At 44.1% G+C, this 19,267-nt stretch overlaps 1 protein-coding gene across 2 annotated transcripts in view; it reads left to right on the plus strand.

The window, feature by feature from the left end:
• Positions 1-19,267, plus strand: part of TMC7 (transmembrane channel like 7) — a 41,059-nt gene that overhangs the window by 7,118 nt on the left and 14,674 nt on the right. Inside the window, exons 2-7 of one of the 2 annotated variants that reach the window (XM_016156990.2) lie at positions 2,693-2,939; positions 4,028-4,176; positions 6,611-6,778; positions 10,381-10,463; positions 14,514-14,659; positions 17,856-18,003. In XM_016156990.2, the coding sequence (XP_016012476.2) occupies positions 2,693-2,939; positions 4,028-4,176; positions 6,611-6,778; positions 10,381-10,463; positions 14,514-14,659; positions 17,856-18,003 (941 nt within the window). The remainder of the gene's footprint in view (positions 1-2,692; positions 2,940-4,027; positions 4,177-6,610; positions 6,779-10,380; positions 10,464-14,513; positions 14,660-17,855; positions 18,004-19,267) is intronic. The other variant, XM_016156988.2, reaches the window with a different exon arrangement.

The following is a 19,267-nucleotide window of genomic DNA, read 5'->3' on the forward strand; positions in this document are numbered from 1 at the left end:
TAACCTGTAGGAATATTAGATGCGAGAAATACTTACGCCTGACCCTGCCCCCCATCTCCAGTTATCCGCCCACCTAAAGACTAATCTAATTGCTGGAATCTGGCTCCAACGGCCAGCAGATCCTAGGGATTCCTAGATAGAGGCACCCCGATATCCAAAATATGTTCCCGTCTCCTGTGCCAATGGTCAACAGCCCATACGCTGACCACAGGACTGAAGTTGCCATGCCGACGACTCTCGGCTGGACCAGCCAGCTCAGGAGAATCTGACAGTAACTGTAATGAGACAGTCTCATTCTCCGAGGATGAGAAAACTGAGGCTCAGCGAGGTGACGTGACCTGCCTTTCTAAGGGGCGGTGGAACCGGGAGTCTGTCTTGACTTCCAAGCTCGAGCAAGCCGCCATCTCTCTGGGACTCAGGGTCCTTGATGAAAAGCCAGGGCCGTGAAGCCTTTGCTGTCTGCCCTGGCTGCTGGCTTGAGATGCCGTCAGGCTTTGAAAAGTGTGTGGTCCTCCGCGAAAGCAGGAGACGCTGGATCTTATAAAAATAATGATGCCTGTGTTCAAAGGTATGGGGTGGTTTTCTTTTCGTTCGAAGATGGAGCACTTCCCTGGAATGTCTGAGAAGGAAAACTCATTCCTCTGCAGTGATGGTCATTTTGAAAACATAATTTTCTACCAGGGACTGTTGTTACGCAATGTGAATAGGACGTAGTTTTCTTTTGGGGCGTGTAGGAGCCATCAGGTCATTAATTAGTATGCATTTTGGTGTTCATGAAACACTTCCGAATCCATGACCTACCGGCTGTTTCATGGCAAAGACCACAGCTTTGGCATTTGACAACCCCGTGATAGGTTCCTAGTTCCAACACTTCCTGGCTGTGTGAGTAGGCAAGGCAGTTGACCTCTCTGAGCCTCAGTTTCTTCATCTGTAAAACGGGATAATTCTATTCAAAGAGTATTAAGAGTGGTAATCATTCCGAGTACCTTGATTAGGATGATGCAGGGTAAACGTTCAATAAATCCTAGCCGGTATTCGTCATGTGGTTTGTGACTCTGCCCTCATGATCTCGCCAGTGAGGTCCATGGTGTCCTATCTCCAGTTCCAGAGATGAGAAACATGGGACTCAGAGATAGTCATTGTCTTGCCTGGGGTGGCCTTGCTAGTGGGTGACAAGCTAGCCCAGGCTCCGTCCCTGACCCCACAACTGCTGAATATTCAATGTAGGTCAGTACCGTTCCACATTCAAAGACCTTTGTTCACGGTTAATAACAGCTCTTTGTTGCTGTCCAGAGGGAAGAGTGGCCTCCGGCCAGGGCGCGGACCCTCAAGCCTCCCGCCCTCTGCCCGCCTCACCCCTCACATTTGCTTAGGGAGCTGCCGTTACCAGTTGGAAATGTGTCATCTCCTCAGGGTGTGCTGTGGCAAGGGAGTGGAAGGTCGAGGGAGCCTGGCGTGCCTGCGCTTGGCAGCTGGCAGGGTTCCAGACACGCGGCTGTGTGTCATCCGCAGTGGGACCGCTGCTGCCTTGCGTCTGCCCGTGCCCGTCAGAGAGGCACCCCGACCCCGAGCGAGGCCTCGGCTGCTTCCCTCCGCCCCACGCTCCGTCTGCCCCTGCTTGTCCTGTTAGCTGTGTGTGCATTTATGGAGCCCGCTGCGTGCTAGGCACGGGGCCGAGTGCTGCTAACTGTGCGATTACCTTTAATGCCCATGAGTGGGCCCCTTGGCCTTAAAGCCTCTACGGTGACTCTCTAAAACTTGGTCAGATCATGACATGCTTGGCCCAGAGCCCTCAGGGGCCTCCCATCTGCCACATCCAAGGGTCATAGCACAGTCCCCCAAGTCCGACTCGGTCTGGCCCCAGCCAGCTCCCTGACCCCTGCTTCTCCATTCGCTGTCCCAGTCACCTCTCGTCGCTTAACAAACTACTCCAAATGGGACGGCTAAAGCCATTTTATTGTTTCTGCTGATTCTGTGCATCAGGAAATCAGCAGAGCATGGAGGAGATGTTTTGCTCTGCCACATGTCACGTCCGCTGGGCCGGAGCGTCTCGCCCTCCGGCAGGTTCGCTCAGGCTCGTTCACGTGGCAACAGCTGGGGTCCAGGGAGCAGCCGAAACCCCGCGGGCTTAGAATGGGGACAGCATCACTTCCGCTGCATTCCGTCAGTCCAAGCTGATCAGAGAGCCAGTCCGCATCCCGTGAGTGCGTGTGAAGCTCGTCACACAGGGCCAGATGCATAGGAAATGCTCCATAAACGTGTGGGCATCATTATGCATTTGCATAGCACTTTCTGCCCAGCAGAGTTTTATATCATAATAGGTCTTTACCCTACACTGTGTGAAGATAGTTGGGACAAGCATTACTAGCCCCAGCTGACGAATGAAGACCGGAGTTTAGATAAGTGCCTAAGGTCACACGTTTAGCTAGTGACTACAGCCAAACACTAGCACTCAGATATCACGCCATTTAAAGCATATTTGCAGACACATCTGTGGAAAGGGAACCCATTTGCAAACGGTTTCATTATCCTGAGAGCATCATCCTGGTAATTAAGATACAAATGCTTTTGTCAGAGGCCCAGGCTACTGACTCTGCAAGATGTAGTTATGTCTCTGAGGTCCAAGTCTCCTAAGGTTTTGTTTGTTGGCTCCCGAGCTCACTGGGGTGAATGATGTTTTCCTTTTACTTAGCAGAGAGCCTCTCCTTGGACTCCAGTTGCTTTTCTCCTCCACCTGTGAATTTCCTCCAAGAACTGCCAAGCTACCGGTCCATTGCACGCAAGAGGACAAACATCGTTTCCCGAGACAAGCAAAGTGGCACTTTGCTGAAGCCAACAGACTCTTACAGCTCCCAGCTGGAGGGAGGGATCACTGAAAACCTCAACAGCCAGTCCATTCGAAAGTACGCGCTGAACATCTCCGAGAAGCGGAGACTGAGGTTTGTGCATCTGACGTAGGTTTTGCGCAGAGGTGCGTTTTCCGCATGGAATGCATTTCCCGAAGAGATCACATAGTCCAAACCTTAGTACTTAGGGCAAGCCAGGCTGCTGTGACAGATACCCACACATGTAAAAGCTCAGTGTATCAGAAGTTTATATCCTGTTCACATAAAAGTCCTGGGTCAGGTCAGTGGGAGACTTCGCGGTCATTCGGGTACCCATTCAGGTTTTTTTTTATCTTGTGGCTCTGCCATGCTTTCACCCCCAGCCAAAGCCTCACCGTTGTCTGCATCCAGCCAGTGGAAGGGGAAAGAGTATGGAGTACGAGGGCACCAGCTAGCTAGGCGATGCAATACGCCACCCACAATTTAAATACTTAAAACCACAATTTCACAAGTCTACAAGTCAGTGCTCGGAGGTTCTTCTAGTTCCTATGCTGAGCTGCGGTCAGGCAGGTGGCTCTATGATCTGGGCTCGGGGTCACCTGGCTGCAGACAGACAGGTCTGGGGTGATGCCATCCTCCAGCGGATTGGCTCAGGCTTCTTAGTGGGGCAGCAGCAGGCATCCAAGAGAGGAGCCAGAAACCCGTAAGACTTCCGGAGGCCCAGGCTTCGAACTGGCACCTCTCCTGCATTCTGCGGGTCAAGCAGGTCACAGGGCCAGTCCGGAACGTGATGTTTTTGCGGCTCATCTGCGTTGTGACAAGTCCCTGCACTTCGTTCTTTTTTCATGGCTGAGTGACATTCCATCATGCGGATATATATATAGCTCATGTCGTTTGTTCACCTGTTGATGGATGTTCGGCTTGTTTCCACCCTTTGACCGTTGAATGTTGCAGAACAACTTTTTTGTTTGAGACCTGTTTTCCACTGTTTTGGGATAGCTGCCTAGGAGTGGGATTGCCGGGTCACGTGATAATTCCATATTTAACTTTTCGAGGAATGGCCACACCACGTCACATCCCCACCAGCAAGCAGCGCATGAGGGATGCGGGTTTTCCACATGCTGTCTGTCCCCTGGGGTTTCATTTGATGCCGAGGCGTGGCCGTGCTACCCTGGTCACTGGCATGTTCATTTTTAATGCAGGGACATTCAGGAGACCCAAATGAAGTATTTATCCGAGTGGGACCAGTGGAAACGGTACAGCAGCAAGTCTTGGAAGAGGTTCATAGAGAAGGCTCGCGAGATGACGACCCACCTGGAGCTGTGGCGGGAGGACATTCGCAGCATAGAAGGTACCACGCCCCACACGCTGCAGAGGTCCCCAGTGCCTGGGGCGGGGTGGGGGAGTGCGCCTCCATCTTCACTCACCTTTAGCTGAAATCTAGCATTTGCTTCCATGGTAAATACGAACAACACCACAGCTAGGATTAGCAGAACCTGTGTCTTTGTCACCAAGAAAATCACAGATATCTTCCTGCCCCTCACAGATGTGGTTATCTTAGAAAACCGTCTCTGCTCATCGCTACTTTGAAATTACAACAATTAGATCTGTCCGCAGATCTCGTTATTTCATATGTTAGTGAAGATGCTCATGTATGATTCTGTCACAGGTTTGGTTTTTAACATGATAACCACATGTTCGTTTGTATTTTGTGCATCTAAAACATTATCCTGAGATGGGGTTCATTAGACATCCAGAGACTGTCACAGGTGCCCAGAGCCCTGAAGATAATGAGAATCTCTACTCTTTCATAATGGTGACAGTTAGGATACAGTATTGGATCAGGAAGCTTGGGCTGCTGTGACAAAGTACTATAGACGGGGGGGGGGCTTACACGACAGACATTCATTTTCTTAAAGTTCTGGAGACTGAGCTTCAAGGTCAGGCCACCTTCTCACTGTGTCCTCACATGACCTCTTTTTTGTGTGCATTCTCAGGAAGAGGGAGAAAGAGAGAGAGGCTCTCACTGGTGCCTTTTCTTAAATGGGCACTAATCCCTTCACGAGGGACCCACCCTCATGGCCTCATCTAAACTTCATCACCTCCCATTTCAAATACCGTCCCGTTGGGGTTTAGGGCTCCATCATATGAATTGGGCCAGGGGGACCCAATTCCTTCTATAGCAAGCATACAAGAATTGGAAGTTGTGCCAAAATACAAAATTAGAAAAAAAACATTCCAATATTTGGGTGACATAGCAGAGCCAAGGGGAAAAATACCTTTTTTTAGATTACAGTTTCTACCGTAAAGCAAAACAATTTACAAGTGTCTCCTCGAAACTGCTAAAACAGAAATTTTATAAAGTTTGTAAGGAACGTAGTAGGATCTATAGAAGAAATTGTTGCTCCTGTTATTGCTATTTTAAGACCTAAAAAATACCACCGTGATCCATTCAAAGAACTATTTTTTTTTTTTTTTTGGTGGTTGTTTAATTGGGGGAATGTAAACATTTCTAAGGGGTTTCATTAGAGACTTAGAACTTCGGCCATCCACTTTTGAAATTTAAGTGAACATCATGTTTGGAGTAAAATATAATAAAAGCAAACCTTTACTGAGCCTCCACTATGAACCAGGCCTTGTGTTAAACATTTCACTCATATTATATCAGTTAATCCTCACAGGAGCCTTTCATGTAGGTATTTATCATTTGCGTAGCTCAGAGAAGTTAAAATACTTGTGTTCACTGGCTAGGACAAGGCGGACCCAGAATTTGAACCCAGGCCATCACGCTTTGGAGCCTGAGGTTTTAGCCACCATGCTCAGCTTCCTCTCCTGTTAAGGTGGCTTTTCTGGAGAGTTTCATTCACAAAGTGCTTGTGTATCACAGGGTCATTTCCCCTTGGGGAACTGGGACCTTGATTTTCTCTTCAGTGACTCCACTCCTGTGATTTCTTGGCTGGCTGGGTACTCATTTGGCAGAACACGAAGATGGGATAGTCTAGCTCCTTGGCAAGGCTGCTGCGTTTCGAAAGAAGCAAATTGTGGGTCTCTTATATCTTCACCCATAGAAGATAAGTTCTTTGCACCCCCACCCCTCCCCAAGAACAAGCAGATAGCCTCACTCTTTAAGTGCTCTTTGTCTGTCTTTCGTAAATTTAATCATTAGCTGGTGGACGGTTCACTTTCTACTTGAAAATCAATGAATGTCATTCATTACCTTAACAGAATAAAGGAGAAAAATTATACAATTATCTCAATAGATGCAGAAAAAGCATTGGTACAATTCAGTTCTTGTTCTTAGCAAGGAAGAAATAGATGGGAATTTCTTAATCTGGCAGAAAAATATCTATAAAAATCCTTCGGCAACTCTTGTACTTAGGCCCATAGAACAGAATAGAGAATTCAGAAACAGATTCATAAGATACATGCATAGTCAATTACAAACAAAGAAAAAATACTACTGTGATTCATTGGGGGGAATGGAGGGCCTTTTCAATAAATAGTGCTGAGTCAATTAGACATTCATATGAGAAAAGATTACTGAGACCTCCCTCGCATTCTTAAATGGTTAATTCAAGGTTAAGTGTAGACGTACAAGCTAAAGTTTAAACCATTAGGGCGTAGAGCCTTTAAGGTTCTACCAACAGTAGAAAAAACAAAATGTTTCTAACTCCTTCCGCCACCAAGATTCCTCCAACTTCAGCCCTCTGTGGCTGATCGAATCTACAGCGGGTAGTGGGTCAATCTGCCTAGTCGGTGATGTCTGGATTTTTTTTTTCCCCCAGGGAAATTTGGCACTGGGATTCAGTCCTATTTCTCCTTCTTGCGGTTTCTGGTGTTGCTGAATTTGGTGATCTTTCTCATCATCTTTCTGCTGGTTTTGCTCCCCATCTTGCTCACCAAATACAAGATCACCAACAGCAGCTTTGTACTCCATCCATCCAAAGCCGTGGGTGAGTCCAAGGCCTGGTTTGCCCAGAAGAGTGTATCGTCACCGCATACCTGGCGGCCATGCCTCCTTCTGTAGGAATCTTTATGTTCTTGGTGTTGGGTGACTGCGTTAGTCAGGATGGGCTAGGCTATGCTGCAGAAACAAATGACCTCATAACTCTCAGCATCTAATAACCACAAAGGTTTTTTTTTTCTTGCTCACAATACCTGTCCATCACTATTTGATAGTAGCTTTGTTCCCTGTTGTCTTCAGTCTGGAGCCCAAACTGATGGAACAGCCTCTGTCTGGACCATTGACTGTCACTATGTTCAAAGGAAAAAGAGCCATGACAAAGATACCTGGAGATGACACACGTCATTTCTGCCATGTCTCCATAGCCAGAGCAAGTTACTTGGCCACTCCTGAGTTCAGCAAAGCGTTTGGGAGCTGAACTGCAGGGTCAGAAAGGGGAATATTTAGCAAACATAATACAATCGACTCCAATGATTCTGTTTTAAGACTTTCATCTCCAGTAATGGCGATGCTTAGGGCTACCCCTTTATTAAACACCAATCATGTGTCAATGGCCAGTGCCGGACCCGTGTTTTCTTATTGAATTCTCAACATAAGTCACATCTTCTGGGCATTTCGTTTATTCAAATGGGGAGAGCTTCGGTCATTCCACAGACATTCAGTTACCCTCTAGTACCGGGCTCTGTGAGGGGGGCTTAGAAGTGGAGGCCTCATGCTTCTCCTGTTACATAACTCCTTTCCTGGAAGACCTGTCCTCTAGGATCACTTCTGTGGCCCTGAACATTCCTCCTCCTCCATATTTATTTGTCTTAATTCTATGACACCCCAAAATATAATAGGAATAACATGGACACCTTGATTTAGTTCAGGGCACAGAGTGCCTACTGTATATCACATGCTACATCCTCGTGTTCTAATGTGTGCATTTTACAGATAAATATCACCTGCTGCTGTGTGAAAATGCTGGGTTCATTTTCAAGGCCCAGCTCTGCTAGTGGATTAGACTTTCTGAGCCTCCGTCTCCTTATGGATAGAACGGAAGTGCTCATTTAAATAATAGGACAGTTATTCCATTATCAGATAATTAATAGTTGGCTCATTAAGACTTGGCTCATTAATGAAAAATAATACTTATTATATAAACTGTAAATAATTGAAAATAATATAAATTCTACATCGTTTAATATAGAAAATAAAAAATTATCATTTAAGCAATACTCATAATTTTAAAATGAGTATTAAATAAGATAATAGAGTGCTTAGCACATGGAAAGTGCTCAATAAATGGCAGCCGTTGTTTATTTATTTTTTTTAGTATTATGTCTTTCTAGAGGAACTGCATGCCCTTGCCTCTCTCACGTGAGCTTGGAGCCTGGACACTTAACCCGTGGACCCAACTGCCCGTTCACTTCTCTCTTCGGCCATGAGCAGGGCCTCGGTCGGCGGGAACCACCTTCTGGAGAAAATGCAGTGGGGCTCTGAGTGTGGCCGCCACGCATGCCTTCGTTCTCATCACTGTTTTCTCTGATTATATCCTCTCCTTGCACACACCCGTGCTTTTTTCAAAAAAACTTACCCGGTAAACATCGTCCCTTAAGAAAAGGATCAGAGGTCCCGCTCTTCCTTTTCCTCACCTTTCATCCCTCCTTCATTTCTTCAACAAGTGTTTGTTGAGCACCTACTGCGTGCCAGGCCCTGAGCCAGGCACTGAGGCTACAAGAGGGAACATCACACCTGCACCCACCACGTTCATACATTTTAGCAGAAGGCGGGCGTTGAGGATTTAACCACACGAGGTATGGAAGATATGAATTGGGCCACACGGGAAGAGAAAGGGTAACGTACTGAGAGGGGGGACAGTAGGACACAGGAGGTCGAGGGGTCCCCAAAGCTCTCTGTGAAGGCAGGGGCGTTAAAGTGGAGCCCAGGAAGGCAAAGAGTAGGCCGCGGTTGAGCCCAGGTCAGCATCTTCACACAGAGAAACAGCATTTGCCAAGGTCAAGAGCCGGGAAAAAACATATTAGAGAAACGAAAAGCTTGGCTATGGCGGGTTGGCAAACTTTTCCTGTAAAGGGCCAGATAGTAAATAAATGTTTTGGGCTTTGCAGGCCACACAGTGTCCGTTGCCAGTATTCAGCACTGCCACGATGGCGCAAAAGTGGCCAGCGACAAATGTCATGAACGAGCGTGGCTATGTTCCCATAACTAAGTATTAACAAAGCAGGCAGCTGGCCAGAGTTGGCCCACGGCCCTCTAGACTTGAGGGTCACGAGCGAGGAGTGGAATGGCAGGCATCTCATTCCATTCTCCTGGCTCCTCTTCAACGGGGACGATCGTCTCCCTCCTCTGTTTGTGGAATATCGCGTTCGTGCAACCATTTGAGCACCTTATGGAAACCTGAAAGCTACTTGTCTTTTTTACCTCGTGACGGCGAGCTTTTCAAGGGCAGGAGCTGCTGCTTACTCATCATTTTCTCTCTAGCATCTACTTGGTGCATAGTGACCAAGAAATGATTGTCGAATGAATACACAAACGCATGCATGTTAGAATTGTAGAATGGCAGAGGTGGAAAATTGGCCTTGAAGGAGCTAGTTCAACATTCTCATTTTAACAATGGAGAAACTACGGCCCAGAAAAGGAGGGCCGTAGTTTTCCAGTTTGTCGCTCCCTTGTAATTGCGACTTTGTAGGGCCTCTCACTGTGGGTGGAGACTACTCCCTGCCCCATTGATATTGCACTTGGCCATGTGGCTTGTGTTTGTCTATTGGAGTGTTAGGTTGAAATAGCTTTGTGTGGCTTACCTTATGGGATGAGCCATGAGGAGAGCAGCTCCCAGGTGAGCCATTTCCTCTTTAGTTTGGGCCCCAGAATGGAGTCGCGTGGAGCAGACCTGAGCCCGACCGGAAGCCCTGCAGTCCATCCTGGCTCAGCTTGAATGAGCTGAATGAACTCTGACTGCAGAACCATGAATGAGAAAATAAATGGCCAGTATGTTAAGTCACTGAGACTTCGAGGTTATTTGTTACACAGTGATAGCTGATTGATAACAGAGGAAGTAAATTAGTTGTTCAAGGATAAGGTGGTGTCACTAAAGTTGGTATTCAAGTGATTTCTTGGTCAATTACACATATGTAAACAGATGTATTTTTCAATGAAACTGCATGTTTGTTTACACACACGAAATCTTTTAAGATTGGATTACATAAGATGGAATAACAATTATATCAATCACATATTCCAGAATATGTGCCAACATGAACCCCAAAACACAGAACACCAATATAAGCAGAAAACATGTTCTGTAAGTGGACCCACATACAAAATGTGTAGAAAAAACATCTATCCCTAGAGTTTTGGGGAAAACGAGGAAAGGGTAGATGCTACCGTACTTGGTACACCGGGGTTTGGTCTGCAATAGAAAAATCACAAATATGTTAACACATCCATACACAAATACGCCCATATATATGACATATGTAAGTGCGTATATGTATACATGCATGTGTGCACAAAGTGTGATAGACAAGTTATAAAGACTGTAAAACTTTTCACTGATGTTCTCATTTGTTTTTTGTTTTTTGTTTTTTCCAGATATTCAATGTACAGTGTACCCGATAAGTAGCTCTGGACTGATTTACTTTTACAGTTATATCATAGACTTGCTCTCTGGCACTGTAAGTATCTAACATAGTTCTGTACTTGGGCCCTCAGTATGCCGAGGATAGGTTAGTTTAAACATTGGTTTCCTGAATATCGTCAGTAAGAGCCAAACACAGTGTTGATACAAGTACCAAGGAAAGAAATAGGATTTGCAGCGACTTCATCTGCAAGGATGATGTTCACTCAGCCCGCTAGAAATTACAGGAAATACGCTTTGCTACTTTCAGCCATGGTCCCTTTTCTAGTCCCTGCCACCTTCGTATTGACCTGCAGCAAAATACTGAGTTCTCCCATAGAAGTTTCAGTGGAAATAAATCCAAATAGAATTTATTTAATTTCTCCAACATTGCAAACCCTTAAATTTGGGGGTCCTAGACCACGTGGATGAAAGCCATGGCTCTTCTCCCTAGAAAGTACACGTACAGACATGCATGGTGCACCTGTTCACACATATGCCTGTATACACAACATGTGCGCACACACACACACACACACACACTCCCTGAAATCTCTTCAAAGTCTATTAAGCCTAGGTTAACACCCACTGCTCTCAAGTGGAATTAGTCTCATCCTTCTTAAAATAGTTCCAAAAGTTTTTCTTAATCTTCCAAAAGATGATTTCTTGTGAACTTTTATTTTTTTAATCCCTTTTTCTTTTCAACAAATGAGATCACAGCTATGAAAAAATGACCCCCTCTGCCCTCTACATCAGGGTTTCTCAGCTTGGCACTGTTGACTTTAAGGGCCTAATAATTCTGTCGTGGGTGGCTGTCCTGTGCGTTGTAGGATGTTCGACAGCATACAGTAGCAGTTCCACAGTTGTGACAACCGAAAATGTCTCCAGACATTGCCAAATGTTTCCTGGGGGACAAAAATCACCCCTGTTTGAGAACCATACCTTTAGGTGTTTCTACAACACAAATATATAAAAATATCTTTCTGAAAGTGACTGGTAGTCAAATGCCATGTCATCGAACTTCCATCTTTCTGAATAAATAAGTAGGAAGTATTGAATCCGTCTATTGCATTTGATTCTGAAAAGGTTGTTTTTACATCTCTGATGTTTTTCTCAAAACAGAGGAATTGTCATGTGGGTATCGAAATATCCACTGTGCAAGAAGAAATTCAGTGACTCGCCCAAGGTCACACTGCTAGGGAAAACCAAACTAAATGGCATCAAATCCCAGAACTGCTGTGAGCCCCATTTCTTTAGAATGCATCCCCAAAGAGATATTTGTAGCTCCCCACACATCATAACCTTCTTTATACAAAAGATTTAATAGGACACTTAAATACACTCGATCATCAACGTTCAATAAAGTATGCATGATAAAGAACAAAAGAGTTTTCCACAGTGACGAGAACGTTCTGGACCTGTGCTGTAAAATGCAGTAGCCACTAACTCTCAAGCAATTGAAGTGTGGATAGTGTGACTGAGACTGAATTCTAATTTTATCGTCAGTAATTTCAATTTAAATAGGCCTAAGAGAGAGATAATCAGAGACATCTAACAGTGGTTTGTCTCTGCTGAAAACGTTTGAGCCAAGCTCCTTATTAAACAAGAAAAATTATTTTCCTGGTCCAGTGGACCTTCGCCCTGTAATGCTACGTTATTTTGAGGGAGAAATTGACAGACCTGATATCAACCTGGGGCAATATAAATAGGTTTTATATCTTTGGGCAAGTTTTTATGGCCTATGTGCCTCGCCTTTGGGAGAGTTAAAAAGAAGATGGAATATTCTATTTCTGTATTTTTTCCATTAAAAAATTTAATTATTTACTCGGATGTCATAAAAAGCATAGAATTTATAGACTTACGGGTGAAAGTACACCTCCCCAGAGGTCAGCTAACCTTTAACACTGTGCATGGCCTTCCCGCCCTTTCTCATGCATTTACATGGTCTTGCTTAATACGTTATGATGTGTATTTTTCACCGTCTAGCCAGGCCCTTAATGATGGACATTCTAACTGCTTCCATGTTCCTTCTTTATAAATAATGCCGTGGCGAGCATCTCTGTACTCCCTATACTGCTTCCGCTTTTTTGCGTCTTTCTCTTCTCACGCCCCTGGAATTTTCCTGCCACCCAAGGAGGAATTTGAGGTGTTTAATTATTCTTTCCATAAGAAGTCAAGAGTCTGTTCTGTGCTATATTTTTAAATAGGTCATTTTTTACTATCTTTTTATTTATTTTTTATTTTTTTCTAACAGCTTTATTGAGACAGAATTTACCTGTCAGACAACTCACCCATTTAGAGTGTTCAATTCAGTGGGTTTTTTTTAATATAAACTCACTGAGTTGTCCAAACATGACCGTCAATTTTAGAATATTTTCATCACCTCAGAAAGAAATTTAATACTGTGCAGTTATCATTTCCCAATTCCCCTGACCAGCCAGAAGCAACCATTAATCTACTTTTTGGCTCTATGAAAAGCTTATTCTGGGCATTTCATATAAACAAAATCACGTATCATGCTCTTTTGTCCTTGGCTTCTTTCACTTGGCATGTTTTTAAGGTTGATGCATATTGTAGCATCTGTCAGTCTTTAATTCCTTCTTATGGCCAAAAAAGATTCCATGGTATGGAAATACCACATTTTGTTGATCCATTTATGATGGATATTGGGGTCGTTTCCACCTTTTGGCTATTATGAATAATGCTGCGATGAACATTCACGTATATGTTTTCATGTGGGAATATGTCCTCACTTCTTCGGGAGTATATACCTAGGAGTGAAATCGCTGAGTCAGATGATAACTCTGTTCCACTTTTTGAGGAACTGCCAGACTTTTACACCCTCGCCAGCACTGTGCGAGGTTTCTGATGGCTCCATATCCTTATCCACACTTGCTATTACCTGACTCTGACCATTTGTGTATCTTTTTTGAATAAATATCTATTTTTATCCTCCTCCCATTTATTGAAACCTGGATTATCTTTTTTATTATTGAGTTAAAATAGTTCTTTATATATTCGAGACACAAGACCTTATCACATAGATGATTTACGATATTTTTCTCCCATTCTTTGCATTGCTTTTCACTTTCTTCATAGTGTCTTTTGAAGCATGCAAGCTTTGAATTTTGATGAAGCCCAATTTATTTTTGCTTTTATTGCTTGTGCCTTTGGAGTCATATCTGAGATTCCATTGTCAGATCCAAGGTCATGAAGATTCGGCCCTCTTTTTTTCTTCTAAGAGTTGTATAGCTTTGGTTCTTACACGTAGGTCTTTGATCTATTTTAAGTTAACTTTCGTATATGATGCAAAGTTAAGGGTTCAAGGGCTTTATTTATTTGTTCGTTTGTTTGTTTATTTGGACGTGGCTATCTAGTTGCCCTAGCACCATTTCTTGAAAAGACTATTCTTTTACTTTATTAAAAATCAATTAACCCTAGGTGTATGGGTTCATTTTTGGACTCAGTTCTTTTCTATTGAGTTATATGTCTTTTCTTATGCTAGTTATTTTGTAGTAAGTTTTGAAATTGGGATATGTGAATTCTCCAACTTTGTTCTTCTTTTTCAAGTTGTTTTGGCTATTCTGGGTCCCTTGCAATTCCATATGAATTTTAGGATTAGCTTGTCAGTTTTTACAAAGAAGCCAGCTGGGATTCTGATAGGGGTGTATTAAATCTATAGATCAATTTAGGGATTATTGCCATGGATATCTTGATTCACGAACATAGGATGCCTTTCCATTTATTTAGATCTTTAATTTTTTAAACAATGTTATACAGCTTTAAGAATATAGAATTTACATTTCATTTATTAAGTTTATTCCTAAGTGTGTTGTTCTTTTTGATGTTATTACACATGAAATTGTTTTCTTAATTTTTTTTTTTTTTTTGGATCATATACCTATGTGTTTTTAATGCTCAGGTTTTATCTGTGTTTTATTCCCCAAACACCAACTGAGCATCCCTTATACTCTGGAGTTGTTCCAGTATCTGGGGATTCAGAGATGAATAATGACACTGGAATGTCAGTTCTTGAGGCAGAGACTGGCCTCCTGGTTTCCTGTAGTGAACTCACCAATCTGACCTCATGCCCTTGGCTTTGTTTCAGGGTTTCTTGGAGGAGACTTGCCTCTTTTATGGACATTACACCATTGACGGTGTGAAATTTCAGAACTTCACCTATGATTTGTCTCTGGCTTATTTGTTAAGCACAATTGCCTACCTGGCCCTGAGCCTTCTTTGGATAGTGAAAAGGTAAAGTTTTATCTTATCATTGTGTTTTATGAATAACCCTGATGGCTGGAGTTTATTGGAGATCGTGGACTTCGGGAGCCATCGCCCAAAGGATGAGCAGAGTCCAGGATTGGGCTTTGTGGGGAAAATATTTGTGAGTGTGTTGGAGGCTGTGGGGATTTGGAGGCAGGATGTGGGAGCTGGAGCGGACCCTTGCCATTCTTTACTCAATCATTATTGTGTACATTTGCTGATGCCCTTCCCCCAGCCTTATCTTTGATCTGGTGTATATTCTAACCAGGTCTCTCTTACGTTGTTGTGTATGGCAGAAACCCAACTCCAACTAACGGGCAGAGGAGAATTGAGTGGCTCAGAGAACCAAGGAAGGGAAGAAACTTTAATTACAGATATGGCTTCGAAACACCCAAAAGCAAGAGCTGCTTTATGTCTGATTCTCTTGGTGGCAGCTTCCTTATGGGGACTCTCTGGGTCACAAGTGCCGAAGTCCTCTGAAAAGACTTGTTGGTTCTGCTTCATTCGGATACCCAACCCTGACCCTCCAACCATGGCCACTGGGTTTGGGTCACATGAGAACATGGCATTTTCCGTGATAGACAAGTGGTTTAGTGGGAGATGCTAGTTCCCAAGAAGAGAAAGCAAGGAATATTAATTACTTTAATTACTAACAAACAACTTCCCAAAAAGTACAACCGCCCAAACACAACAGAAACTGTGTATCTCTCTTGCATGAAGTTCTGAGTCGGGCATAGGTTACCATGGTAGAGTCCTTCTCAGTCATTCTCGGATTCTAGGTGGCCAGAGTTCAGCCATCTTCAGCATGTGGCTTTGAAGTTCCTCTCTAGGGCTGGGAGGGAGAAAACGACCATGGAGGAGTGTCATGTGGGACAGTGTTCGTGGGCTAGGCCTGGAAGTCATATGCATCACTCATGTTCATTGGCTACAGCTAGTCACGTGACCTTAGCTCACGGCAAGAGAGGCTGGGAAATGTCCCTGGCTAGCAGCCGCTTCCCAGCACTAACACTATACTGTGGAAGGGGAACCACACATTTTCAATGGATGGCTTGCTGTCTTTATCCCAAGGGTGTTGCTTGGCAGACAGGGTCAGGATGGGCACCTCTCTTACTCACTTTATTGTCCATGTGAGGGCTTGAGCAGTGCTACAAGCGAGGCATAGAAGAGACCAGAATGTTGGGGGTCTGCGTGTGCCCTCCATGGGTCCACCACTGCAGAGAAAGCCCTAGTGCCCAGCTGGACACTCATATCCCTGAGTCAGAAGCTATGAGATGAAAATCACCCGGTGTGTGTCCATTTCCCACCCAAGTGGGCAACGTATGGGCGAGAAGGAGCAGTGGCTCATTTGGAGGGGCAGAGAGGTGCTTGGGAAAGAAATAGTGACCGATTGGGGTTCTGGCTTTGCTGCTCTGTGATGATGGCGGGGGCAGATCAAGTGCTGCGGACTGGCAGTTCGGACCATTTGGAAGGGCCCCGTTTAAGACAAAGAGTAGAGAAATATCTTTGGTAAATTGTGAAAAAGTCAGAACACGATCATAGGAACACATTGCCGGAGGTGCTGCCAGGGCCTTGGCAGGCGCCCTGAAGAGGAGATAAGCTTTATTAGCCAAAGAGTGACTCCATCTCCAGATTTTGCTTATGCTCCTCGCCTCAGGGCCTTGGTTGGTTTTGGGGGAAGACCCGAGGGAGGGCTGGTGTGACATAATGGGGAGACGCCTACCGGGGGGGACAAAGAGCTACAGAGGTGCAAGGAACAGGGACCTTGGGGTCCAGAGAGCAATGTTCAACAGGGACTTTACCGTTTTAAATCTCATTTTCTTCATCTATGAAATGTACACACCTGGTTAATGGGAAGATTCACTGAAACAAGGCAGGTAGAGAACTTAGCACTGGGCTTGGCACCTGGAAAAGTGAATTAAAATTTAATTTAAATTAAATTAAAATGATCATCATCATCAAATTTGCCCCAGTTTTGACTCTCTGATTCTAGGGAAATAATTTTCTCTTCTTTGGACCTTAGCTTTCTCATCTATACAATGTGGGTTTGGTCTAAATTAGAGGTTTTCAGCTGGGATGGGGTCTCAGAATCACCATGGAACTTTATAAAATAACATGTTTCTGGACCCCATTTGAGACCAACTGAATTAAAAATCTCAGGGTTTGCAAACACCTGGGAATCTGAATTTTAGAAAAGCATCTTTGGTGGTTCTGATACAAATTCTTTGCTGTGAACTTTTGGCAGAATGCCCGATCGCTGTAATTCCTTCCACTTCTTATTGCCTTACCAACTCACTAGCAAATCCTGAAAACAACCCTGTTGCATCTACAGTATGTGGCATTCGATGGATTTGTATCAAGTGCCAGGATGTATTTTTTCCCTGAAAGCCTTTGAATGAATAACAGTTATGAAGTAGACAACAGAGTTGTGTCTGACCTGAACAGGTGCTCACTAAATATTTGGTTAACTTACTATTTAAGTCATTTATTCATTCATTTATCCGTTAGTTGGATGGATTGACTAGTGACCATCTTATGGTCCATGGATTCTGGATATAAATGTGGCAGGGCAGCCAGGGTAACTGTCCTCAAGGATTCTAAAATTGAGTCCAAGTAAGGGGCTGTAAGTAATAAACAGATAAATAAGATAATTGTAGAGTAGGTTCATTGCTGTGAAGAGACCAACTTGAAGTGGGAGCTGCATCTTTAGAAGGGATGGTGGAGGGGAAATTTGAGCCCAAATCTGAAAGATGGGAAGGAGGCAGCCATAGCAAGAGGCAGGGGAAGAACCGTCCCGGGAAACAGTAGCAGGAATTGCAAGTGCAAAGGCCCTGAGGCAGGTGCAGGGGTTGTATGTTTATGAAAAGGAAAAAAAAATCCAATGTAGCAGCAGCAGAGTGGCCATATGGGAGGAGGGGCATCATGCAGGACCTCCAGGCGGTGTTACAGAGTTCGGATTTTATTCCAGCTGTGAAGGGAGCCATTGGATAGATGGAAGGAAATGATCTTCAACAATGAGATGCCCGGTTAGCTGCCACGTATATTTAGGATGGTCCAAAACTTGGCCATGTCAAAATGGTTGACGAATGCTGCTGTGTGTAATTTGTTTTTTTCTAGACAAAGCCCATACATGGGCCTGTATTTCGTTGTTGTTCTTATACAAAGCACACTTGTGTTTTGGGGTCAGGTCAGTGGAAGGGTTCAAGATCAACCTGATCCGGAGTGAGGAACACTTCCAGAGTTACTGCAACAAGATCTTTGCTGGCTGGGACTTCTGTATCACCAACCGCAGCATGGCGGACCTGAAACACAGCAGCCTGCGGTACGAGCTCCGAGTGAGTGCTGATGCGTTTTCTCTTGGTGGCTTCCTTGCAGCTGGCAGAGGAGCTATGCCGGGGCCAGGTTGTCCCCAGCGCTTAGCATGTTTCCTCTTTGTAGTTTTTGCAGAAAACAGCTTCCTGAGTTTGTTCACCTTAGGCCCAAAGATGGAGGCGGTGAACTTGGGTTGGGAAGGGAGGTGGGACGTAGCAGTGGGTGTGAGGAGATGGCGCCTTCCCTCCATCCCTGCTCCATCCCTGTTATTTGTCTACTTCACGAGAACCTGTCACAAACATCCCTTGTGCCAAGAGAAATACGACGGATGGACGGAAATGCTCTCTACGAGTGGAGAGAATATAAGAAAGTAAAAGAAAATTTCTCAATGAATAAGGAGGAAAGGAGTAATAAATAGCATCATGATTGAACCTACCAGAAAAGGGGGGGAGGGGACAATTATATCAAAGCTTAACAAAATAAGATGGAAGAAATCAAATCAAATATGTCATCTGTTACTCTAAACATGCACAGATTGAATTCTCCTATTAAAAGCAGAGACTACCAGGTTGGGTTAAAAAAAAGCCACCCACCTTTTTATACTGTTAAAAGAAATAACATATGCAATATATCGGTAATGTCATAAGTAGGTTATATTTTCACAGTTATTGCAAAGTGTAATTGCATTCTTAGATAAAGGATCCTTCCTTGACTTAGGACTTTAGTAGAAACAACAACTGCCTGAGCTTGATGTGGGAAGGCGTGTTGGGGGAAATGAATATTTAAGGAAAGTCTTCCTACCATTTGCAATGACATGGATGGACGTAGAGGTTATTATGCTGAGTGAAATAAGTCAGACAGAGAAAGATAAATACTATATGGTTTCACATTTATTCAGAATCTAAAGAACAAAATGAACAAATTAATCAAAAATAGCCTCACAAATATAGTGGACAATTTGGTGACAGACAGAGGGGAGGGGGATTTGAGGGGCTGGGAGAATGGGGCAAAGGGCTAAATAACTACAAATTAGTAGGCGATGGATGGTCACGGGGATGGGGAGCCCAGCGCAGGAAATGCAGTTAGTATTAATAACGCTGGCGAAGTTGAAGGTCAGGGGAGGGAAGGAGCAATTAGGGAGATTGTTTTATGAACTATATAGATGTCTAACCAATGTACTGAAGCTAATTTAAATAAATAAATTTATAAAAAAATAAAAAATATTTAAGGAAAGTCTTAAAGATGGAGAGGAAGGGAATGATGATGAATCAGAGGCTCCACCCCGGA

This window comes from Rousettus aegyptiacus, unplaced genomic scaffold (assembly GCF_014176215.1).
Source record: "Rousettus aegyptiacus isolate mRouAeg1 unplaced genomic scaffold, mRouAeg1.p scaffold_m13_p_8, whole genome shotgun sequence".
In the NCBI taxonomy this organism is placed as follows: domain Eukaryota; kingdom Metazoa; phylum Chordata; class Mammalia; order Chiroptera; family Pteropodidae; genus Rousettus; species Rousettus aegyptiacus.